The sequence below is a fragment of the Lissotriton helveticus genome, chromosome 7 (genome assembly GCF_964261635.1).
Source record: "Lissotriton helveticus chromosome 7, aLisHel1.1, whole genome shotgun sequence".
Taxonomy (NCBI): Eukaryota; Metazoa; Chordata; class Amphibia; order Caudata; family Salamandridae; genus Lissotriton; species Lissotriton helveticus.
The window spans coordinates 392360974-392386947 of record NC_136068.1 but is presented as its reverse complement, the minus strand read 5'-3'; the positions used below and the strand labels follow the sequence as shown (position 1 = coordinate 392386947).

At 46.3% G+C, this 25974-nt stretch overlaps 1 protein-coding gene across 1 annotated transcript in view; it reads left to right on the top strand.

The window, feature by feature from the left end:
• SLA2 (Src like adaptor 2) overlaps positions 1–25974 on the top strand; it is a 291725-nt gene that overhangs the window by 151758 nt on the left and 113993 nt on the right. The window contains exons 3-4 of the mRNA XM_078650513.1: positions 7250–7346; positions 19685–19771. Of these exons, the coding sequence (XP_078506639.1) occupies positions 7250–7346; positions 19685–19771 (184 nt within the window). The remainder of the gene's footprint in view (positions 1–7249; positions 7347–19684; positions 19772–25974) is intronic.

Here is a 25974-nt window from a genome sequence, read left to right as displayed (position 1 = left end):
TCGGCCTGCGCATGTTGCCTGCATGTGTACTCCCTAAAATCCAGCACTCGCAATTCCTCTAGCAATTCTGCGTGCTGTATGTGCGCCTCCTGAAGTGGTGTGAATGGTATGTTCGTGCCAGCAGCCTCACTCTCAAGCATAGCCAGTCTCCCCTCCACCTCTCGGAGCCTTTCCATGACAATATGTCTCATACCCACCCGAGTGCTCATTGCCTCGCCTCTAATGGACACCTTGAATGCGTCCCATTCCACTTGGCGGGAGCTCGCCGTACCAGTGTTCGTGTCAAAGTAGGATGTTATGGCATCTGCAAGTGTTGTGCGAAAGACCGTGTCCTCCAAGAGATCCGGTGCGAGGCGCCATGTAGGTATTGGTGTTGGAATCCTACCCCATCTGAACGTAATCTCCACCGGGCTATGGTCCGAGAGTGTCTTGCCCATATGTTCCGCTACGGCGACCTCACCCTGTAGTGTTGTAGTGCAAAAGACGTAGTCTATCCTGGTGTGCAATCTATGAGGAGGCGAGTAAAAGGTGTATTCTCTACTTAGCATGTGTTTACTTCTCCATGCATCCGCCAGCCCCCATCCCCGAGCCCACCTCGCCCATGCATCAGCTTGTTTCCTACTCTCAGTGGCCTGTAGGGGTGGATGTGACCTGTCCAATGAAACATCTAACACAGCATTAAAGTCCCTGCCTATTATCCAGCTATAGTCTGCCCAATCCGCCAACACACTGCTGACGTTATTTAAAAAGTCATATTGACCTGAATTGGGAGCGTAAATACTGCCTATTACCACAGGGGAGCCATCCAATATCCCAAGGACAAAGACATATCTACCTTCTGTATCCAGGCGTTTCTCCACCAGTTTAAACGGGACAGAGTTTCTCATTCACACAGCTGCCCCTCTCGAGAATACAGAATAAGAGGTAGCAAACAGTTGTCCTTTCCATTTTTTAAGTAGCTTCCCACCCTCCACATTGTTCAAATGAGTCTCTTGGAGGCAGGCAATCTTAACGTTTCTTCGGTTGAGTTGTGCCAGCAGTCTATGACGTTTGTGGACTGATCCCATGCCTCGAACATTCCAGGTGCACATCTTGTAATCACTAATAGTCCCCATTGCGGTCTTTTGCAGGCAATGCCAGTGGGCTCTGCAACTGTAATAGTACAAATATATTCTGCCATGACCCCAGTGCCAAACCAATCATTAATCCCATAACTCTCAGGTCCCAGAGGAAGAACTCTCGGGGTCCAAACCTTATTGCCCAACGTGGACAATTGCATTACCAAAACATGTCTATGTGGTGGGGAGAGGGGACCACTCGCACCAGTCCAGAGCTTGTTGGTGTTATTGTGTTACGCCCTTAGCCGGTGTGTCCCTCACCCCCGACTGCCCTTCATGTAAAACGTACTTTACCAGTCGGAGTCTTCTTAGGTCGCAGTCAGAGTTAATTTGCCACTTGTGCCGTGATTTTGGGGAAGAACTGCAGGCTATCCGCTGATCCCGACACTTCCGTTGGCGTGTCCGTGCGGTTGTCCGTAGCAGAGTGTCCTCTTGCATCATGTGCCGCCAATGCTGCCTCTGTCAGGTGGCCAATCTTCGCGGTTCTCCCAGACTTGGTTGACTTGTTTCCTCCACTGGCCGAGGATCCTTTCGCGTGTTTCTCAGGTCTGTTAGACGTGTGTCCCTGGGAAGGTCCACCGCCTTGGTCGTCCTCAAATAGGTCTTGGGTAGTTGGCGGTGTAAGCGTCACTTCCATCCATTCAGCCGCATCCTCGGGTGAGTCAAAAAAATAGGATTTATTGCCGTGTATTTTCTTGAGGCGAGCAGGGAATAACAGGGCATATTTAAGGTTTCTGTCTCGTAATTTGCGCTTTACCCCCAGGAACGATGCTCTGGCTCTCTGCACCGTCGGGGTAAAGTCCGGGTACACTGATATGGTTTTGTCCTCGTAGCGTAACGGTGCCTGCTCCCTCGCCACCCTGAGCACGGAGTCTCTATCTTTATAATTCAGCAGACGCGCTATGAGTGGTCTCGGTGGCGCCCCAGGCTTGGGTGGTGTCACCGGCATTGTGTGCGCCCTCTCCACGCTATACAGCGGAGTAAGATCTTGTGGTCCAACAATCTCCGGAATTCCCAAAATTCGCACGTTGTTGCGGCGGGAGCGCCCTTCCGCGTCGTCCACCTTGTCCCACAGCAGCTTGATCTGTTTTTCCATACATTCCAACTTCGTGGAGTGAACAGTATGTTGCGGGATTAAGTCATCCAGGGCAATCTTGTGCTCCGAGACCTTCTCCGCCAGCTTGTTGTGATCTGCCCGTAGGAGTGACAGGCCGGTCGCCATATTGTCCATGCGCAGCTCCAGATCTTCCCTGGATGCCTTTATTTCAGCCAGTATAAGGTCTAGTTTAGTGTCCTGGGTGTTCATACCCGTCGGTGGGATGATCTCCACATTGGAGGAGGCCAGTGGGTCTTCTGATCCCGTAGATTGTAGGTCAGCATTTGCGCCCATGTCCTGCGCTTTGGCCCTGTTTCTCCCCATGTTTCTTGTTGCGTCCGGCGTCAGGGGACACGTATCTATCAGTTGCGGGTCGTGTACTCAGATTACTATATATGTATAAGTGCATATGGTGCGTGTCCTAGCAGTGATTTGTCCGTCGCGACCTTTCCGAGGGGATCCGTGCCCCGCTCGGTGGTACGCCGGTGTCGTCAGCTAGCTCGAGGCCTCGCCTGGCATTGCGCCGGATCACTCTGTTGTGGCTTTGCCCGTAGGATCAAGGCCGGTCTTCCCCGTAGTTGCGCCCGGTACTGCCACGTGTGTTGCCTCAGCCTGATGCAAGTTCCAAGGAAGATGCGTGAGCTTTGTTCCCCCTGTCGGGTGCGGCACCGTGCATCGGGTTCGAGCCTCTGTTTCTGTGCAGCGCCACCAAGTGCATATAGCGCCAGTCCCGTTGGGGTCCCTGTGTTAGGCCCGGTTGCGACGAAGACAAAATGGCGGCCACAGCCGTCTATGGCGGTGAGCAAGCTTCCACTCAGGGCTTCAGCAGTCGACCCACAGCCGGTGCACCAGGTGCCGGGCTTCAGGCTCACCCACTGTCTCCGCGGGCAGGGGCCGCCGCAAGTAGGTCTTCAGCTCCCCTATCGAGGGTGAAGCGGGAACGGGTCAGGTCCCCACCGGCACAGCGCCGTCTCAGTCTTACGGGCGCCGTCTACGTGTGGCGCCCGGAGATCACCCCCTCCACCCGGCTCACACCTCCTCTCCGCTGCTTCCACAGCCCCTGGGCTCAGCCAGCGATGGCGGTGCTCCGGTTCTATGGGGTTGCTCACCCGTCACGCTGTGTCTTTCCGTGCAGCTGCGCCCCGCAGTCATCCAGGTAGCCGGGCTCTATGTCTGCGGCGTGGCGCTCCTACTGTAGTCCGCGGCTGCCGATCGGGTGTCAGGCCGCACCGCCGTCGATCCTCGATTCCGGTCACAGGAAGGACCCCGCAGATAATGATTGCTGTTTCAGGGACCCCTTAGGCTCCCGTTCTGTATAGGAGTGAAGTGGGCAGTCAGGGGTACTGGGAAGCAGGATATTTTGCTTGTATAACGGGCAGTGGACGGAGCTACTCTAAAGCACGTCCGCCATGCTCAGCTCGTGGCCACGCCCCCGAGAGAATTAGTTGGTTGATATGAAATAAGATCATGTGGTGGTCTGACCAGTCGACGGGGAGTAGGTGATTGATTGTGATTGTGTTTCTTTGACCGATGATGGCATCCAAGGTGGCTCCTTTGTAGTGCGTCTCCTCTGTGCAGTACTGGATTAAATTGTTAGCACAGAGGAGACTGGATAGCGAGTGGATTAGCGGGTTGTTAGTCTCATTCCACCTCAGGTTAAAGTCGCCAAGAATTAGACTATTGGCATCTCCGAGTGCACCATGAGCTATCAGGTCAGATACGTGTTCCCCGAATACGGAGGTGTTACCTGGAGGATGAAAGAGAAGGTAACAGAGTACAGTTCTATTATCTTTGGTCTTAATGTTGGTTGAGAGATATTCAAATGTGTTGTAATAGTATGAATCTATTTCCGTGATGACCATGTTGTCTTTATGGATGACAGCTACCCCTCCCCCTCGCTGGTCTTTTCTGTCTTTGTTGATGAGGGAAAACCTTGGGGTACAAGCATGTCTAAGCATGGTGAGGATAGCTCATTGAGCCAGGTCTCCGTGATGAACGCAATGTCAATGTCGTGCGAGAGGATGGCCTCTGCTAGTTCACTTGCATGCAAAGAAGCCGACCTGCAGTTGAGGAGCAAGCAGTTGGTGAAAAGCTCATTGTTGCTGGGGGTCTTTTCTTTAGGCGCCATAGGTAGGGTGGTGAGGATGGGCGGACTCGGGGGTTTTGTGAGGGGAAGGTCTTTTCGGAGACCCGTGATCACTTGGATTTTGGATTCAGGGGGGGTCAAAGGGGGGGGTGTCATATGAGGAGGCTAGAAGGGTTGCTTCATTGTCGGACATGGCTGCTTCTGTTCTAGTGGGTCTTGAGGTCGGGGGTTTGATATCGGTATTTGAGCGTCTCTGAGCCCTAGTGGGAAGGACTGCGATTCTTGAGGCTTTTTGTGGCCACGGTTCCGTGTCCAGTCTTGGGGGTCTCTGAAGCTGAGTTTCATGGGTTTCTGAGGGCCAGGAGGGGATCTTGTGGCTGTCTGTGTTGGAAGTGGGGGGAACCCAGGGAGGAAATTGGTGGGGTCTGCGCGCCTTATCTAGGTTGGAGAGGATTTCGGTCAGGCCCCGGGAGATCGAGTTTATCTGGTTTTCTAGTGACCCGAGTCGCTGCGCCGCGGAGGGGTTGGGTGGATTCGCCTTGTGTGGTGTAGGTCAGGTTGATGGAGTGTTGTCTGTTGCTCATTATGTAGGAGAAGTTGCCCCCTTTTGTAATCCTGGGAGGGGGTGAATTGGGTCATGAAATTAATTTGAGTTTCTGAGATCTGTACGGGAACTAGTGAGGTTAGGGGTCACTGTCGGCGGAGCTCGTTCATGGGGATGCGTTGGGTGGGTCTGATTAGGGAGTGAAGTTGCAAGCAATTTCTCTTAAGTTGGCCCTAATCACTGGCAGGCATATCTGGCGAAGCAAAACCATCCAACCCAGTGATGGCACCCAGCACAAAGTTCATTGCATCTCATGCTGGGCTGAAGAAGTGAGCTAATCCCCCAAATTCGACACAAAGCTTAGATGAGAGCACGATGATGCATTTCACCACTTTTTCATGCAACACCTTTGTACATTTTAGGAAATGTTATTCAAGAAGTAAAGCAATCGAAATATGGAAAGTTTAATACCTTTACCTCCTCATACTGCAGCTATCCATACTCATGCACCTTTTGGAGAATGTGTTCACTGCCTCTGAATCCAGAAGCCAGGTGATTATGTATCTGCGGGGCCTGCCCCACACCGGGTGCGCTGTGAAGGACTGATGCATTCTCTCTACGGCTCAGTGAGTAGAGAATGAGAAGTCCTGAAACAAGATTGGCTATAGATTTTCGTCTGAGTCTTCCATGTTCCCTGCCTGTTCAGTCTCTTCTGCACTATGGATATAAATGTTATTTCATTGGGACCGCCGCTCCAGATCTTCAACTTTGGCCTGCATCTCCAGCATTTTGGATGTTAATCTGTGAATGCGGCCAACCATGGCTACTCCTTTGTCCTCAAAGTCGTTTGTTCTAATGGTCCTACTCTCTTTCTCTATTTGCCCATGGGAGCTTGCAAGTGGTCTGCCTTGAAAGTTAGAGCATCAACTTTAGTGCTTATTCCGTCTTTGCAGTAAGCTTGGAGAACATCACATGAATCTGTACAGAGACCTGGTGCGGACCTCAGTGCTTGTCACTACCTATTTGCTATCCTTCATTTTCTCCCTGTACACTATGGTGCCTCCAATCTTGACATGAGAGCTTAGGTTGGTGTTACAGCTTTTCTCATGAACAGACAATCTAGTTATAGAGCCGACCCAAGCCTGTAGGGGTGTCACAAATGCACCACTGAAAGGAGAGGGCAGACCTTCACGGCTCAGGTAGGCAGTGCCATTAAAGTAGAATGACCCTTGATCGCATCAAGGAGGGTTCATATGTCACCACAGAAACTAGCCACTTCGGAACAGGTCAACAGTGGCAATTGTTGGATGCGCCCTAGATCGAGAGAGTGAAGTGAGTGAAATACCTTCACTTTCGAGTTTGCTGTAAGGACTCTTGCAGCACAGAAATGTTGGCACAATCTATTATATGTTTTTGTTTCTAGTCTTTTCTCATTCAGCACTCTATTAATTTCAGAAACATTATGGGACCAGTGTAATAAAGGGATTTCACCCTTGCAAAAGCCCTGAACCCCAAGGTGGCAGGCTTTGTGAGTGTGACAAACCAAGTAGCAGTGTTTGAAAATGTCATTGCAAGTTGCGAATGTATTTGCAACTCACAATATCCGTATTGAAATTCCTTGCTAATTGCAAGGGAAAAGCAGTCTGTAAAGAGATGCTTCCACTCATTCCTTGATGTTTTGTGACCGCTCATGCTTTGCAAAACATTGATTAATGACTGCCCTTGCCACTCGTAAACCATTTTCACAATGGAAGTGGTCCATTGGTGACCACTCCTGTTGTGCAAATGATGTGTGGGCATTTGAGAATGCAAAAGCAGTATCATGATGCACTTCATGGTCCCCCACAATGTCTCTTTTACAAAGTGTTTCTTCTTTGACATTACAGACACTGTAAGCCCTGTAAGGGACCCTGTTTACAATAATGGCACTTTGTGAATGTGGAAGCAGACATGCTTATCTGAGGCACCATGCAGGCCTCAATCTCTATGTTCACAGCTGGTTCCACTGTTTTGCTGAAGAAATCCATCTTCATGGGTATTGATGAGACCGGGTTTTTGCGACTACCTGCGACCAGATTTTTGGAGCTATCCTGTATTGATGCTTCTAGTGCAACCAAAAGAACTAGTCAGATGGCACTGCAGAAACAACACAAACATATTGTCAGCTAAGCTACCTAGGCAATGGTGAATCTAGCCTGGTGTTAAAGTGGAGTTGAATCTGAATTACTTGGGCGTATTCGCCAAATGACCTCCTTCGTACACTGTTATCCATTCCGGTAACAGCATCAAACTTCATCATCATGGAAGCCGATTCCGCCTATGCTAGCTCCTTTTCACATTGACTTAAAGTAAGGATCTGTGATTTGTGCTGTTATGACATCTTAGTTTCTTATTTCTTCCAACAGTCAACAAATGCGTTTTGGTGGCTTTGTATGATTTTCCATCAGGTGGCCAGGCTGAGACCATCATCAGAATGGGAGAAAGGCTGAATGTCCTCTCTGAGTAAGTCAAACAAAACCTGTATTTTTTCACTTGATGAACTTTGTCCTCATTGTGTATGGCAGAACAGAGGAGTTACAGTTAATACTTATATATTTCATACCTCAAGTTGGGTAACACCCTGATTTTGGTGCTTTGTGCAGGGTAAGAAAGTTGTGTTTTTGTGTGTCTGTGTTGCTCCCCTGTACTCTAGACTCCCTGTGCTAGTTTACACCTTACCTCCGGGCAAGGCCTGTGAGTTGAAAAGACTTTTGGGGCTGGAGCTAACCCCTAGTGCCATTACTTCTTGTAGCTCCCAGTCAACATCTGGAGAGCATCACTCACACATAGGATTTCCTTTCGTTCCACACCAGATACTCTCACACAAGCACCCAGCCAACAGTTTGGGAGGAGTGCCCAGTGGCTCACTCGCATAGCGTCATAAGTGGAACTCGAGGGGGATTCGGGATGGGGTCACCCCAAGGACATTTGAAAAAAAGAGTGAGCAAATGGTGCATTTTCAAGCAATTTTCAGAAAGTGTGAAGGTTAATAAAGCAATTGCGAAAGTGTAGTTATGGGCACCCTACAAGGCAATGTACGTCTCATTCAAGGAATGAGGAAATATCATCACATCCACCCCATCCTGATTGAACTCCATTAGCTCCCCTTGCTGGTACACTACATCATCAATACCAGCTGCATCATTTACAAACATTTCAAATGATGCAGCTGTAGTGAATGAAGTAGTGATGGCCCAGCAAAGCCATGATGACCTGCTGCACCTCTCTTATCTTGAGGACAAGCTTGGGAGCACCACATATTTTAAGTAGTTGTGTAATAGACAAACAGAACAAAGTTATCAAAGATTAAATGTGTGTTTTGGATCAGATAGATAGCAATTGCAAAGAAGGTGCGATGAACAAATCAGCCCACACAAATTATTAAGAGAGGTGCTGCTGAAGCACAATCAGAAAATGAATTACTCTGCAATATCTCAAATGCTCAGAGCAACCATATGGTAAATGTTAGACAGATTGAAGTCAAGCATACTCCAGTGATTTCAGTGACTCCAATATCTGTACAGCAGATGATGAGCAACTAAGCAGGTAGCAAACTACCAACATTCAAGAAATGTTGGGGGGGCGTGGCCGGACCGCGGGCCAAGATGGCCGCGTAGACTCACAGCTCCATTCGATCTCCTGGAAGATATGGCCCTTCCGGTGGCTGCAGACTTCGATTTGTTGCAGCATGGGGAGCCCAGAACTATGCAACCGGGCACCCTCACTCGTGCGGCGTGGAGAGGCCTGGTGTGCTCGGCGGAGCCGGGCCTCGATTTCATTCGTCGGCCCGCCGGACCTCTACTCCCTTGGGCGTGAGGGGGCGCGGGATCTCTGGCCTTGCCTGGCCCACACAAAATACTTTGGACCGCTGCACAGCACTCTTTGAGGCAGCTAAGGAGGCCGAGAGCGCTGAGTGCGATTCTCCCGGTGTGCAGGGTCCCGCCCGATACCCCCTGAGGCCCTGTGGTGACAGGGACTACGGGTGAGACTACGGGTGAGACTGGGGACCGCCCCCCCGGCTGTATCATTGTAGGGGCCCCTTTATTGCCCTCTCCAACCTGTCTGCCTGCTGTTCGGTGTCCTGACTCCTCCCTCGCTGCAGCTGGCTGACTGTGGCCCCTTCACAACAGCACATAGGGCTCCCGCAATGCTGCATCATGCACTGTTTAGCTACCCGTGGTGTGCTGAGCCCCAGGCATGGCCTCCATAGAGGGTTCTCCCCTTGCTCAGGTGGGTGCCCCCCAGTATATTGAACACCACCGGACAGGCTACCCCAGCTACAGCCTACTGTGCCGTGCTACTCTTGGTCCCCCTCCTCCTGCCGACTCTGGTCCTCCCCCGCACAGTTTTCTCTTCTCTCCTTCACTGCCATGGAAAAGGTGAACCGTAAACAAAGGAAGCTACCTTTTGAGAAGGCCGCGAGTGGCGCTGTCCCACCTGACTCCACTATGGCAGAGAGGAGTGATTTGGAGAGGCTTCCTTAACCCACAGTGCATTGTAATGAGGCTCTGATGGCTGAACTGCGGGCCGGCTACAAGGCCCTTGACACTAGGTTTGATGCCCTGGACAGGAGGCTTGTCACGATGGGGCTAGACTTGATAAGCATGACGCGAGCTTAGACACTGTGGAGGGCAGAGTTTCTGACCTCGAAGATAGCTCTGCTCAAACGACTAAGCGTCTTGAAATAATGGAGAGGGTGCTTAAGACCGTCGTCATGAACAACAAGGACATGGAGGCCAGGGGGAGACATACCAACGTACGAATCGTAGGCTTTCCGGAGTCCACGAACACTGGGCGGTTGGATGGGTTTGTTGAGGGCCTGTTAAGTGATCTGTTTGGTCGGGACTCTTTCACCTCCACCTTTGTTGTGAAATGGGCACATCGCACCCTTGGCCCCGTCCGAATCTGGGGTGCCCTCCTCGTCCGATCATTACGTGACTCCTTAACTTAACTTGTTGCCCTCCACAGATTTTACTTTGTCAGCTATCTTCTGTAAGTCTACCCTAAGGAGGTTGGCGTCATCCGAGACAGCCTCGATTTTACGTTCAAGAACAGTGCGGAACCTCTGTATAGCTGCCAGTAGCTCCGATCTGGTCGGTTCCGTTTCACTTATTGGTGCATCTTTGACATCATTTGTGCTCAACTGGTGCATTATTGTCTGTGACGGTTGGCGTGGGGTGGTGTATTGCGCGTGTGCTCTCACCGGCCTGTCTTTTCCCATGTTTCAGGGAGTTTTCTTGGCTAGATTACTAGTGTACCAGGGTACCAGGTACCAAGCCTAAAACTTACAGCAGTTTATGAAGCCCTCAACCCTAAACGGGTTGGCTCGAGGGCCAGGGCGACGGCTCAATGCACTCTCCAATGTTGGCACCCGCGACCAGGAGAAAACTATGGGACTGCGGCCGCTGCCGCTTCCCGATTCGGTGATTCGTGGTTGAGCTGAAGTCTGCCGTCAGCCAGTGCAGGCTGCATTGCCAGTCCTGCCTGCTGAAGAGGTCAAGACTCACAAGGGGCTCTCCGACTTTGTCAGTCAACAAGGTGTTCATGACCCCCCAGCCTCTGGGAGCACGACTCAGGTGGACAGCAATCAGGAGATGTGCCCCTTTCCTCGGGACCAGTGTTAGCCGGGTGGGACACGAAGGGCTGACCCACACCCTAGGACCAGATGCAGCCCAGCCCGGTATTAGTGGCAGTTCCTCACCGCGGCCCCCGCAGATGCCACTCACGGCGCTTTCCATGCTGCTGTTGTAGTGCAAAAGTTTTCGGCCTCAGGAACCTTTACTTCAAATGATCAAGATATTTATCCCAGAATAACCTCAGCCACCACAATAATTTCACTAGGTCCTCCGATGGATCTTGTTCAGTGCTGAAAGGGACTAGAATATTTAGAGGGATGAACAATTATCATATGAAGACCTAGAATAAGATACTTGTTAGCATTCATTAACTACTGAATGGATTTTCTCAGACTAAATCTATCTTTAGGACAGTAAATTGAAACAGATTAATTGGCCACAACAAATGAATGAATCAGCAAAATGGGTTATACATTTGCATACCAATCTAATTTATGACTTGAAAGGATGTAATGAGCATTAAAAAGCAGTGAAAATCAATTTTTGTGAGTTATCTTCTTCAGCCGAGGAAGATTGGATCATAAGAAGGGAGTCCTTTTGAAATCAAATATTCCTCATACAAACCCTATAGATGAAAGTTCAGTTATCGCCAAAGGACCAGTTCCAGTTCATGGACAGGATTTGTCTGCCTCTGTCCACTCTGCAGTGTCAATGCCACAGCTGTTGTCGGAAACCTTCCAGCCTGAAAGATTTCACAACACAAGCATACCAGCCGGCAACAACGCAGTATTTTCACCACAGTTTGCGTTGCTTCTGAAAGTCCAAATCATCAGTCTCTGTACCTTAAGTTGGGTTGAGAATGTGGACAAGATAGGGGGCCGCCCCTGTCTGTAATTTGGGCAATTATACTCCATTGATTTCTGCTTTACACCCCTTGACATCACCAATTTGGTCAGACAACTCCATCCAATGGTCAGTTTCAGTAGGATGATGTGATGTAGTGGGTAAAAAGTATACAAATCCAGAAGAATTAAGTAATCCATTATTTTGCCTTTCCTGAAGACCACTGTACTTTACTCATACAATTGGTTTTGTTATTTAGGAAATAGGTGAGACCATGCTCTCATTCTTTGTCAGTTCTATCCCAATCATGCGCTCTAGGAAGTGACAATTTTGTTGCAAGTTCAGTCCAATGAGTTACAAACGTGGAAGGAATGATTGAGTGTTAGAGTGTTAGAGCACAAGTAGAAACTTCATGAAAGGTTCCCATAGACTTCAGTCTATTCAGTTCATAATTTCATACTAGGAAAGAAAAACAAGTATTGAGGCCTTCATGAAACACAGCTTGTGCACGATGAATTTATGCTAAAATGATTTTCACATTATTGATAACCATGCATTAGTTTCTCCAATTAGATAGATTAATGATTCACATCTACATTATGTAAGTATAAAGTACTAATAAAAAAAATGTTAACACTTCATTTCCATTTCACATTTCTATTTGGCAATTTTCTTTTTCACGTTACAGGTTAATACATCACCCAAGATTCAAAAGTACAACATAAATAAACTAGAATAAACTTTTTCATAACGGAAATCATTATAGTATCTATTTTCTCTGAATTGTCAGTGCTAACATGACAAGTTCTAATGTTAACGACCATGTTCATGACACATTACAGTTTTATTCTTCTGTTAGTGTTGTCTATGTTACTGTTTGTTTATTGCATTCATTTATGCACAAAGAAAAGCCTGTGTCATATGTACGTGTGGTATAGGACATACCTTTTGCCTTATGTGGCACAGTTACATGTACAACCCAAACATAGAACCATTTTGTTTTTTAAATGTTCTGCAAAAATGTTCATAATACAGATCATTTTTCTGCACTTGATAAAACATTTTCCTGCACTTTAGATTCCTCCCATTTGAAAAAAATGGCTGTATTTTTCAGTTATAAATATGGCAGCGTGTTTAGCAGCCATCTGGGAGCAAGATGACGGATTAGTCAATATGTATTGCCAGAGCCTCCTATGCCACTACTGGTTGCTTTCCACATCATAGAGCTCTCAAGAGCAGCTAGTTGTACCGTGGGCGTAAGGAATAAGGAGGTACTCTTGGGCTCACCAGGCATCTCCTCAGAGATCTTATACTTGAACAAACCAGCCAGAGGCCCTACACCCGTAGGTAGTACCAAACACAACTGTGCGATTTCAAGCCCAAAGAATCAAATGCGAGAGGAAGCACCCTCATTGTTCTCGATGATCTCATTGAATGTGGCAGGTATTAAGAACAAGTTATTGCTCCCGCATTAGAATGAGTTCATGGATAACTTTGATGTATGCTTATTTCAAGACACTTGGAGCATTGCTCCAGTATATAAGACAGGCTTTGCTAGTTTTTATGTACCAGCAATTAAAAATAAAATGGGCCGCCGGGGCCTTTTAATAAGGGTCAAGCCTGGCCTCTGCAGCAACATATCACAACTATCTGTGAATAATCCAGATATCATGAGAACTCGCCTTAAGCGACATATGACCAATATTATTGACATCCACAATGTTTACATGAGAGGTACCAGAGGGGGTGGACCCTCAGCGACGATTACAACATTAGAGGAGCATCTGAGCAAGAGAAATCATTCTCCCACCCTAATAGCAGGAGACTTTAATATAACCTCTGAACCACTAGATTGGGACGAGATGTTGGAAGCACTAGAAGAAGAGAAGAAGTGGTTGGTGCCACATATGGACTTGAAACCGGTTAAAAAGTGGATCCGAATAGTGCTACAAGTCACAGCTATGACCCTGGAGTTTGGTCTTAGGGCAGCTAATGAGAGGACCAAATCAGATAAGTCTGGGCCAAACACCTTTAATTGATTAGGAGGCCAAAGTTGTATCAACTATGTCCTGCTGGACTTGAGGTTGTGGTTTATGGTAAAAGATATGGCGGTTGGTGACACAATAGATAGCAATCATTACCCTCTTCGTCGAATAATGCTACCCCTGTGGGGTGCTTCAACAGTTCTGTGAAAGACCCAGGGGCTGGTAACAAAAGAAGTCTGCCCTGCTAATGATTGGTGCCGCCTTAAATGGCAGAAGCTGTCCACTGATCAGTACAAATTAAGGAGCATACAGAGTGATCTGGCGACCTTCACAGTCGAGGTTGTAGCATTTAAGGCAAAAGAGGAAGGGAGGCTCGCAGCAACAAGCCTCCATTGCTGCTTCTTTACCCAACTGGGTCGCCACCTCACAGTCAAAAAACACACTAAGTTCATGCGGTCTATTAAGAACAGGACACAGACTTCGTACAACAAGGCTTGCAGGCACTCCAGATCGTTAATAGTGCAAGCAGTCAAAACCAGAGATATAGAGGGGATAAAAAATGTCAGGAAGGCCTACAAGCTAGAACTGTGTAAAGCGAAGAGGATTGGGATGAAGCTAGATGGCAGTCTCTTAAGGACTCATGCCAAGCTAGAGACAGCAAAAACTGTTGGTTGTTGCTGGCATGGGGTACCGAGTCAGGCCATGCGGAATCAGAAAATCACATTCCCTCTGCTGCTTGGTACACCCATTTTTCTAACTTGTACACTGACCATGAAGTGCCCAAGTCATTGACTGTGCAACCCAGACCGTACCCTAAACTTAATGGGGTCCTTTTTTCTATGAAGGACATTTCGACTGTAATTAGCACTATAGTTCCGTCCAAAGTCCTGGGCCCTGATGAGATACCAGGAGACATTTTTCTTTGGGATACTGTAGTGTAAGGTAAGTAATGGAGATTTTTTAGTTTTAGGATGAGTATGAGTTTTGGGGTAGATGGGAATAGTAATTTTTACCTCTACTCTATTCAACACTTTCTCTACTTTTGCACTCACTGGAGTGGGAATAGTAATTTTTACCCATAAACTATCCAACACTTACCCTACTGTTGCCCTAAAAGTATTATTTGTTGTAATGGTATGAGTTGTAATGGTATGCATTGTAATGGAATAATTTAGAGAGAAAATAAGGACTGTAGATCAAGTGTTCCACTTTCCCCTTCTCTGCTGTAAAACAGTGTTAATTGGGAAAGGTAGCTTGTATGTCGCATTTATAAATCTCAAGACGGCATTTGATCTTGTGCCCAGGCAGAATTTGTTAGAGACCTAGGCTTGCCAGAGGACATTGTAGTTCTGCTTATCCGCATGCATGAAGAAAACTCTGCCTGGGTACGCTGGGGCTCGCAAGGTCAGCTACTGACCCAATCTCTGTTAACAAGGGTGTCCGCCAAGGTTGCGTCTTGGCCCGACACTTTTTTCATTATTCATCAATAATGGGGTACTATTTCTTAGCTCAAAACCAGCAGATGTTACTACACTGGTGGGGGGGGAGGTAGTCACTTTTCATTGTGCCAATGATACTTTGTATCTAAAACACCTGGATGGCAACAATGGCTGTCAAACCAGTTCCAAGAATGTTGTCACACCAAAGGCTTAATAATCAATACAACGAAAACCAAATTTATGGCCCTGAACCCCCATAAATCCTACCGGGGTTGACCGAGACTCTGAGGCATTCAGCTCGAAAGGGTCAGCGCTTTGACTACTTAGGCTTAAAGCTAGCAGAAAATTTGTGATGGAAACCCCACATTAATAGGATGGTCCTGAAGCACAAACAGCTGTCTGGGGTTCTAGGGAGAGAACATCGATTGTCTCATACCAAACCGATTGTGCCAGCACTGCAGGTATACGATGCTAAAGTGATGAGCTCTGTGATGTATGGTGCATAACTATAGGGCTTGGAACATGTAGAGGAGCTTAGCAGTCTAGATTTTAAATTTCTAAGAAGCCTAGCGATGCTACACCAGAGTACTCTCCTTCTTCCGCTCATGATAGACATGGGCTGATACTGCCTCCAAAGTAAGATTGCGCCCCTTGCTATTTTGGCTTAGGATTAAGACGACCCCTGAACTATTGCCATATAAATGTGCTTTGGAGGATGTAAAATGCAGGGATACAGCCAATAAAATCAGCTGGTTGAGAGGGGTGAAGAATCTGCCTATAGCAATAGGGATGGGTGACATATGGGAAGACAATGATTCCACCTTGCTCCCCCAGAAATGCGATGTGAAGAATACCTACTGGGGGTGGGTGATTCATGAGGAATGGAGTGGCAGGGCTCAGAAGAAGTTCACTCTAGATTTCATGGCTCATACACTAGTTTGTTCCCTGGAAAGCTACCTTGATTTTATAAAACAGCCTGGGGATAGGAAACGATATAGCCAGTTCAGGTTTGGTACTCTGCCGCTGAATGATTTTATTAGCAACTGGAATTGCAGGAATGAAACTACTCTCAGATGTCCTGGCTGGAAAAACCATCAAGAAACCATGGCCCTTGAGCGTGGGGTCACCGGTGCTGTGGCGCATGTACTACGGTTAAAACAGCTTGAGTATAGGACATTGGTCACTGACGCAGCTAAAGCCATGAGAAGAGAGCAGCAGGGACGCCTATATGATGTCGGAGATAAGGCCGGTTAACTACTCGCGTGGCTGGATAGGAGGGAGAGGGCCAGTAGAGTGGTACCCGAGATTGAGACGGCTGGTGGTACACGGGTTTCAGACCCTATAGAGATTGTTCGACAGTTTGCGGATCATTTTAAGATGGTATACTCCTCCGTGTCTGATAGGCCGGAGGAGGACTCGCATCTCTTGCTACGTGACATCTCTTTGCCGCGTCTTTCTGACGAGGATAGAGAGCTGATTGACACTGCAATAACGGCTGACGAGGTGGCTCTGGCGATTCGTTCGTTGCGTTCCGGGAAGGCGATGGGTCCCAATGGTCTACCCATTGAACTTTACAAGTTGAAGCCTGATAGAGTTGCTCCCTATCTACGAGATATGTTTATGGAGTCCCGTGAGTGTGGCTCGCTCCCTCGTGATCAGCGTTTAGCGACCATTGTGGTGATTCATAAGGAGGGAAAGCTCAGAGACAAGTGTACGTCGTACCGTCCCATATCCTTATTGAACGCTGAACCTAAGATCCTGGCAAAGATCCTGGCGAACAGATTGATCACTGTAATCGGAGACTTGATCCATCCGGATCAGTCCGGTTTCATTCCGCACAGAAACACCGCTCTTAATCTTAGGCGTTTACATGTTGTTCTCGCGAGAGCATCGACGTTGCGTGAGCCGGCCATCTTGGCGTCTTTGGATGCCACGATGGCCTTTGATACTGTTGAATGGCCATACTTGTGGGCTGCGTTGGCTAAGTTTGGATTCGGACCGGGTTTTATTGGTTGGGTTAGGCTGCTCTACGAGGACCCCCTTGCGCAAACTGTTGTCAATGGCCGTGTGTCGGCTTCTTTTTCTCTTGAGAGGGAAACTCGTCAGGGTTGTCCGTTATCGCCGCTCCTGTTTGCCCTGGCTCTTGACCCCCTTGCCGCGTGGATTAGATGGGAGCCTTCGATGAAGGGTATTCGGTGGTCTTCTACCTTTGAGGATCGTATTTCACTTTACGCGGACGATATTTTATTGTATTTGACCTAAAAAAAAAATGTTTTAAAAAAGAAACCATGGTCCATGTAATGTTTGCCTGTCCATTATATGCAATGCAAAGGAAAGATTGGCTTACCCCAATTTGCAAGCTAATAGGAACAGATAATTATCGAATCACACTTGAAGTCCGATTCCAGGCCACTATTTGCTTGTGCGGTGGCAAAATGTTTGGGTCAAATGTGGGGTATTAGAGGTAAGGCCCAGAGGGCGAATAACAAGTGATGTTTTAACTACATTTTTCAGGCTACATCTTTTTAAAAATGTTAAAAGAAGGCATCCTTTGTGGTTGATTATGAAGTATTTTGTACCTTTGTATTTTGATGTTCCTATTACAGTTTTATCACTGTTTTATTGTATCTGATGAATCTTATATTCTGAAGCACTTTATCATGATCTTGCTGCTTTATATAGTACTCACTATGTCTGTTCTTATACAGTATATTATCAAAAGGCATTGGAAAAAAGGAACTGATGTGGACAACTATTGATTTTATTTTACTATCCATTATATTCAATTGCAAATAATTTTATTGTACGATTGTGCAAGGATATTAACCTAGCATTGCTGCCATCCATTTTTGTTGGTTTTACCAGGTCGATGTATACATTTTATGTATTATGATTGCTAAGTGATAACCTAGCAACACATCATTGTTGCACATTTGTATGCTCTAACTTGGCCTTTGATTAAGATTTGCTCTTTATTGTACTATTCCAATTCCATTGACACACTGTAAGCAAACTTTTATGACTTGATGTCGAAATAAAGTAATTGTTATTGAACTAAATGACTGCAGTGTGTAAATGCGACATTTTGAAATAGGAGAAATTCATCTGAAGAGATAACTTTATGTGTATAAGCACAACTCATCATGTTAATTTTTTCCCATGTCAAAGTGTCTTTACAAACAGCAGGTTATTACTCCCAGTGGCCTGTTGACAGGGTGCCATATTTATAACAGGAAATACAGTTTTTTGTTTAAATGTGAGCAATTTAAAGTGAAGAAGCATGCTTCATTAAACATTAGGATTTAATTAGCTTTATTTAAAGGAGAGAAAAACATTAAAACAACATTGCATAGAAACATTTTCTTTACTTTAAATTTCTCCAATTTAAAGGAAAATTCCTGTATTTTTCAGTTATAAATATGACACTATGTCAACCAACCACTGGTTTCAAGATACCTGCTATTTGTCAATGTGACACTGTGAAGGGAGAACATTAAAATCAAGAGTTAACTTAATCAATAAGTTAACTCTTAATTTTACCTCATTTAAAAGCATTCAGAAATATAATTTTGTTTTCATGTTCCAATATTGAGTTTTGAACTCAAGGCTGGGAGGGTAGCTCGCGATTGACTGATTGGAAACACATGTGCGATTAAATATGTGGGGATGCAAGGAAAACTGACTAAAGTAAGATAATACATGCAGGTCCTGTCCAGTTATAAATGTGGTCCTTATTTTATGAAAAAAATGGACACGCTCTACACTGATCTGGCCTCCTCTCCTTATGTTTGGATTGGTTACGGTGTTAAAGGGACCTACTAACACTGATGTCTACGATGGAGTGCGTAGAAATTTGGAATGTTCTAGACACACAGATAAGTTAGCCACATTATCACTGGGTGTCCTCGTGAATACTCACTCAGTGGGCATTGGTTTCCTAGTGGCAAGCAACTATTTCAAGCATTAGGATCATAGTAAGTTTGAAGAAACACATCAGATATGGGGACTTTCCTATGCAGACAAAAACATCTATTGATATTTGGGTAAGTCTTACTTTTATCTCTGATAGGGATGAGAGCACTGTTTAACGATTGATTATCACTGCCAGGTCCAGTTACCAGAACATGGTTGAAAAGCCTGGGCAAATTGAGCCTTAACATATACTGGGATAGTTGCTGTCCTCGTCCGGCAATTATGATACCTATGCTTCCATAGGATGGTGGGTTTGAACATCACAACCTATGTAGATACTACTATTTAACTCGAATACAACTTAAGGTACACTGGTTATATGAGGAAGCACCTAATCTACCTACACAAATGATTTATAATATTATAGGTGATAATGTTTTGGTGAATACTTTCTTACTTTTAAAGTATGATATAGAGCGCACATGTATGTAGCAGCTTGTCTGAAACGTGTAGAAGACAGCCAGTGGATAACCAAGGATGTTCTACTTGTGTGCTCAGCATAAATCGACATAAGATGGCTTTCAGCTAAGTTTGCGGCTCGTAGAAGTTGAGAGCCCACCACTTGTTCTTTAACTCCATTTCAATGGCATTGCCAGAAACACACCAAGTAGGATCTCTGTGATTACTGAAGAAAACACTATAGAGCATGCAGTTCTGATGGGGTTCACAGTGGAGAAGAAGAGATTTTTGTGCAGTGAAGATTTTTGTGTGACAGGCATAAGTGGCAGTAAATGTTCTCATGCTCTAAAGCAGTATACCACAGCTTATGGTGTGGCTTGATCCTCTGTACATACCTAAAATGCATTCATTTCCCCTTCCAACTAAATCCTGATCTTGGGACACGTTGCTTGCAATGCCTGAATTAAACTACTTTGGGGGTAATGCACCACTTTGGTGGGACCACTAGAATATAATGAATATAGAAGTAATTGTAGCTATGTCGTTCTTTACAACATTATCTGAAACTAAGATTCTTTGTTTTGCAGGGATGGTGAGTGGTGGAATGTGGCGTCAGTAGCTTCAGGAAAGGAATGCTACATACCTAGCAACTATGTGGCAAAAGTATTTCACAGGTAACAGTTACTTTGGTGTATATTTGGCTGATACGAGTAGAGCGAACGTGTGACACATATCGTTTTTATTTTCTTCGGGTTTTTAATATCTTTTTACTCCCCCTATGTACTGCTTGCAATACGTGTGAGTATTCCTGCACAGTGTCTTGCCAACAATTGTGAAGTCTTTCTATGGCTCTGGCTTGACTGCAGCAGCAGGTATTGCTCGATAGTGATTGTTCTTTCAAGCCACGTTAAAAAGGTCAAGCAGTTTATACTTGATTACTCTTCTTAACATAAAACCCCGGCCCGAGCATAATATGAAGACCCAGACCCAGAACCATAAACACAAGAGTTACTCAGCAATTTAACGTCATCGACTGTTGTGACATGTGAGCTACTGCTTTACTCATTCACCTCAGGCAAGACAACCTCTACAATTGATTACACTTTAGTCTCCCTCTCACTGTTCCATTATGTATTGGGCTTCAACTTAGGGGACAAGGGTGACAGTGACCATCGCCCTCAAGAAGTCATCCTAGGAGCCCTTACTGAGGCCATACTTTCAAACGCAACAGGACCGCAGGACAGTCACACCATCAATCTCAAACGTATCAAAACTTCGGTCGCAAATACTGTGGAGGTACTTCAAGCAGCAAAAAGTCAATTAAACAATTCAAACTACCCTTCGGGCAATACAGTAGCAGGTTGGGAAAAATTCACGACTGAGTTTGCAAACAATTATTCAACTACCGTACGGCATTTTCCACCTCTTGCATCTGGTGTCACAAGAAAGATCCAGGCACCCAGAAACTGGCCATGAAATCCCACAAAAAAGTGATCAACAAATCCTTAAGACTGTTGAAGAAAAGCCCAGGAGACGGAATACTTCTAGCGCAGCTTCATAAGCATCGTGCTGATCTCAAAAAGCTGAAATGGGTAATCAAAAGAACCAACGATGAAGACTTCTGGGCAAAACTTCACTATGCTTCCAAGGTCAACAACAGCGCCCAATTTTGGTCCATTATAAACAAAATGTTAAATCCGAAAAGTAATGGCATGACATCTTATATTACCAAATCGTCTTGGGAATCGTTTCTTGACGAACACTTCAATCAACAGGTAGGAAAAACAAGTGAGCCCCAGATTCTACTGGAGGGCCAACCACTTCAAACAGTCTCACCACGTGAAGATGCCAAACTTGAACCATCTGCGGTTCCAATCAGGAAATTAATTTCCAAAGGTAGGAAAGACGGCGCAGCCGGGCCTAATGAAATTCCTCCGGCCCTCTTTAAACTCGAACCGGAATACTGGGCTGATACGTTGACCCCCCTTTTTATGTCTGTCAACAACTCGGGCGCCTTCCTGCCTCATGGAGGGGTTCAATCATTTCACCGATTTATAAGGCGGGGGATAGAACACTTCCAAAAAACTACCGCCTGATTGCACTCCTAGACATTGAGGCTAAATACTTTGCATCCTCTTACTGACCCAGCTGCGAGAATGGGCAACAAACCATAGCTTAATACCATCCAGCCAAACGGGATTCTGCAGAGACACCGGAACAACAACAAACCTGGTTGCCATTTCATTACTCATCGACAAGGCAAGAGCGACCAAACAGGCTCTCCATCTCTGCTTTGTGGACTTTAAGGCGGCCTTTGACAATGTCAACAGAGGAATCCTCTGGCGAAAACTGGCCTCTTGGGGGATCCCCTCGTCTTTACTAAGTCTCCTGATTGAATTGCACTATAAAAGGCCTAAAGCAGGGGTGTGTGCTAGATCCTACCCTTTTCAATCTATTTACAGCTAACCTGCCACCCGCACTAGAGGCTTGCAATTCCCACGCCCCCCGGTTAGGGGGCAAAGCGCTGCCCAGCATATCTTATGCTGATGACGTGGTCCTGGTCAGCCACACGAAAGTGGGCCTTCAAAATCTCATTAACACGCTCCATGGATACGCTGACGACAACCAATTAGAAATCAACATCAATAAGACCAAAGTCTTGTCCATAACTAGGAACAAAACGCTGCCCACTTGGTCCCTTGGCACAAAAGTAATCTCCAACTGCTCGGAATATAAATACCTTGGGATCATAGTCGACAAAGCCGGCCGCTACCTAAACCAATTAGAGGCCATTAAGAGGAAAGGGATGTTAATAACCATGACACTGAAACAGCTAAAGTCCAACTTGAGCGGTGAGACTCTACTGCCACTGCTTCGAGTGGCCAAAATTAAAATAGAGTCATCAATCACATATGGCAGTGAGGCCCTAAGAGGTACAGACGCAAAACTTCTAGATACAACCATATCAAAGGCCTACAGACTTCTCTTCAATCTGCCATCCTATACCTCACAAGCTCAGATTTGTTTAGAATTTGGTCTGTTGAGCCAAACGCTTGCACAAAGAGGGTCATACATAAAGTGCTGGCACAAAATAAAGAATTCACCAGAAAACACCTTGAATCAACAGCTCTGGCAACATCTGATTAGCTCCTCTAGAACACCGGCGAAAAAATACTTAGAGGAGTCCCTGAGCATCACAGGTCTAAAAGAGCGATGGGAGATTCCTCTATCGCACGCGCAATTTAAGCACGTAGTGAACAAGAGCTTAAAGAGACACTCGCATGTGGAGGACAAAGCCACCTTTTCTAACAGGCGTCATGCCTGGATGACTCTGTGTACATACAAAACACCGGGGCTCCAAGCATATTTTGGTCTGGGATATGGCTGGAAAACAAAAGAAGCCTTCTTAAAACATAGGCTAGGGATCCTACCTGCCATTCCACACTTACCACCGTGGCTGAGAACGAACTATGGGACTAGATGCCGGCTGTGCGGAACAGGGGTCGAAGACTTAGAACATCTACTATGCACTTGCTCGAGGCTGAACGAGGAGAGAGCAGCTCTGTTAAAAACAGCCTTTAACGAACTAAGTATCCGCTCACGCAGACAAGCAGTCCTTGCTTGCTTCGATCCTGGTCTTCCGCCGCTAAATGGGAAGCTGGTGAAATTCCTGAAACTAGCAGAACGGAAACAACCATGCCAGGTAGTTGGCTAAGAGAAAACCTCGGGCCCTGACCAGCTGCTATGAACAATATTGCAAAAAACACAGTTGATGGACAGAATGTAGAACAATGTCATACATTCACCCCAGTACAAGGATCTGGGCCTAAATCCATCGTTTTTTTGCACTCCACACCACCCTGGGTTAGACACTGGCTATATGCAAATCAGCGATGACCCTGTTCCTCATGGGAACAGTCCAGTCCGAACTACCAAGCCATGTCTTTCCCAGACCGGAATCAAGCATCCAAGGACCGGTTTCTGGCTATCAGCCTTCATCAGCCTGGATAGCTTGACTCCAGTGGTGTGGAGAGCCTGGGACTCACGTCTGAGCATACCCAGCCCACTCGGGGTGAAAATTGCAAAAAACACAGTTGATGGACAGAATGTAGAACAATGTCATACATTCACCCCAGTACAAGGATCTGGGCCTAAATCCATCGTTTTTTTGCACTCCACACCACCCTGGGTTAGACACTGGCTATATGCAAATCAACTGTTTCTTTGCACTGGAGTATGTATTTTGTGTCATTGTCCTTTGTAAATGCTGACTTCTGATTCGTTAATAGGCTTTTTAGTCACTCCTTAGTACCGCCTTGTCTTGATTTGTAACCTCCCATGAGGACTGGCCCTTTTACTTCGGTTGATACATGGTATGTCTTCTTTAGTCTGTAAGCACTATTTTCTTTAATGAGTTTCTTACTGCAGGATGGTCAGGCATTTGGAAAGCAATAGATCTCGCATTTGCACAATATTTGGTATTGTTGTGTTGTGGAAAAGTAAATTTTGTCATGTTCTGTGTCCCTACGCGTCATCCATCATATGTTATGTGTGCATGATTAAATATGCATATGCATTCCCCATGTCTGATTAATGACGCAATTACAGTTGTGTCCCCCTCTAGTATGCCAGTTTCCAGTCCTCGTGAATAATACGAATATCAGGCCTATGTAAAGCTACGTTGCCACGTTTCTCAGTGTGCACGTTATTCCATTATAAAGTCCCCGTTTCTAGGCCTCAAAAGGGCCCGGACACCAGATTCAGCTCCTGTCTCCTGAAGCCTCGCTGAGGAGGGATACAGCCCCCACCTGTATCCTCGACCCTTCACTTACTTCCTGCCTCGCAGTGCCCGGCCCAGCCTGGCTCAGTCTCTGAGTCTGCCAAGAATATGTTATAGTTCCAGTTATCAGTTCAGTCCTCCTTCTCTGCATTCCTAAGCTACTGAACTGCATCAATAGTTTCCGTCATTGTCTAGCCTTCACGTCTCCACGTTAGAGAAATACTGCATTTAATGGTCATTTCATATTCTTCATATTCTTCATCACGCACTACATGTAGAATAATGCATGGTCCAGTCTTAGAATCAAGTTAGCCTTTCCCCTCCTAACTTCTAGTTCATATCAACATGTTCCCTAAACATCAGATACTAGATACTGTTTAGGTACATGTCGCCCTGACTCTCCAGACTTCAGTCTCTGCTCCTAGCACAGAGTTCATAGCCCCCAGCTTCTCCTAGTGATACGTCATTGCTAGTTTGCGCGCACCATCAGGTTAGAGGTCCCGGCTCCTCAGGTAGCCCCCTCCATGGTTTCCGCCCCATTCATGACATATCCTGTTACGTCTGCACCACATGTCTATGTATACGCCCAGTTACACCTACTTTTGCCTTTATCTTTCGCGACTGCTACGCGTCACACCTATTGCTCCACCCACTGCTACGCCTACTGCAATGTAATGCTATGTGTTTGCGTTATGTATATATGCTCATGTATTGTTATTAAAAGCCAGCGCGCTCATCCCAGATCCAGCCCCAGCAGCTGCTGGGCCCTGTCATCCTATTCCCATGCAGGTTGTCCTGTTCCTGTCCTTATGCTGTATTAAACCTGCAAAACTCCTACTACCTCGAATCTTGACTCTTATTTATTGAGCTATCTGTTATGATATACGTCTAGTCAAAAAGAGAGGTATTATTTATTTATTTACCACATAATGGCGCCCGAACAGGGACTCGCCCTTTCCCCACGCGTCGGTGAAGCCACGCCGACCCCCTGACCCTCTGCAGTCGTGACGGAACTCTTCTGCGCAGTGGCAGATATTTCTGCTCAAGTATCCCTCAGGCCCACGGAGGAGACGGAGGAGGCGGTCCAGCATCCAGACGAGACGGTGGAGGAACGCGGCGAGTCCCGACCAGAGCCCAAGCCAAGAGTCCAAGGTCCGAGGTATCCGGAGGTCCACCCGTAACTGAAGTCCGAAGTCCGAAGTTTGTCGTCCGTCGTCGTAGCAGTCCAGTCCAGTCTGAGGCCTTCCGTTCTTGCTGCCCGGTGAGTACCGTTACTGGGGTGGTATCTAGACAGGGTCAATTTAATTGACTCTGGTCTGCGGGTTGGTGGTACACAGTCCCACAAACGAAGTGTCCACTTCGGTGGATGCGGGTCCTGACGTGTCTCTTTATGAGACCGGTAAGTTTCGTACTGTTTCAGCAGTGCATCTAGTTTCTGTTCTAGTCAGTTTCTGTTCTCGAGAAAATTTATGTGTTCTGTTCTCAGTATTTCCAGGTAGTATTCTGTTCGAACTGTTATTTTAAATGTTTTTCATGTATTTCAATGTCGTGGTATGAATGGGGTATAAGTATCGTGTTCATTGTGTATTGTATTGTGTCTAGATTACAGTTCAGTCATGCCCATATTTTCCAAGTTACGTCAGTTAAAAACTAGAAAGGGTCTGCTGGAAGCAGCAGTTCCCGTCCCGCCCAGGGACAGTCCAGGTCACTTTATGTATCAGAAACATGGCATAAGTGCCATATTGTATCTAGATTTATGGGTGGAGTATACCAAACAGTTAGAAGAAAAGTATAGATGGCCCGTATCGGGTACATGGGATGCCGAATGCATCATGCGAGTAGAAGAAGCATTATGGAAAAAGAAAGCCAGACAGTCACAGAAAGATGCCATCGAGTTATGGCGTAAAGAAGCTCATAAAAGAACTGAAAAAGAAATCAGAAAGTCAGAATTAAGTAGAGAATCCTTAGAGCGAGCCCAAGAAAAAGAATTAATCGAGATAGGTGAACAAGTCAAAGCCGAACAGTCAGACAGACAGAGGCATGCCCTTATTAAGGGTATGTATCCTCTTCTTGCCGAGGGCTTGCCAAAGGCGACCC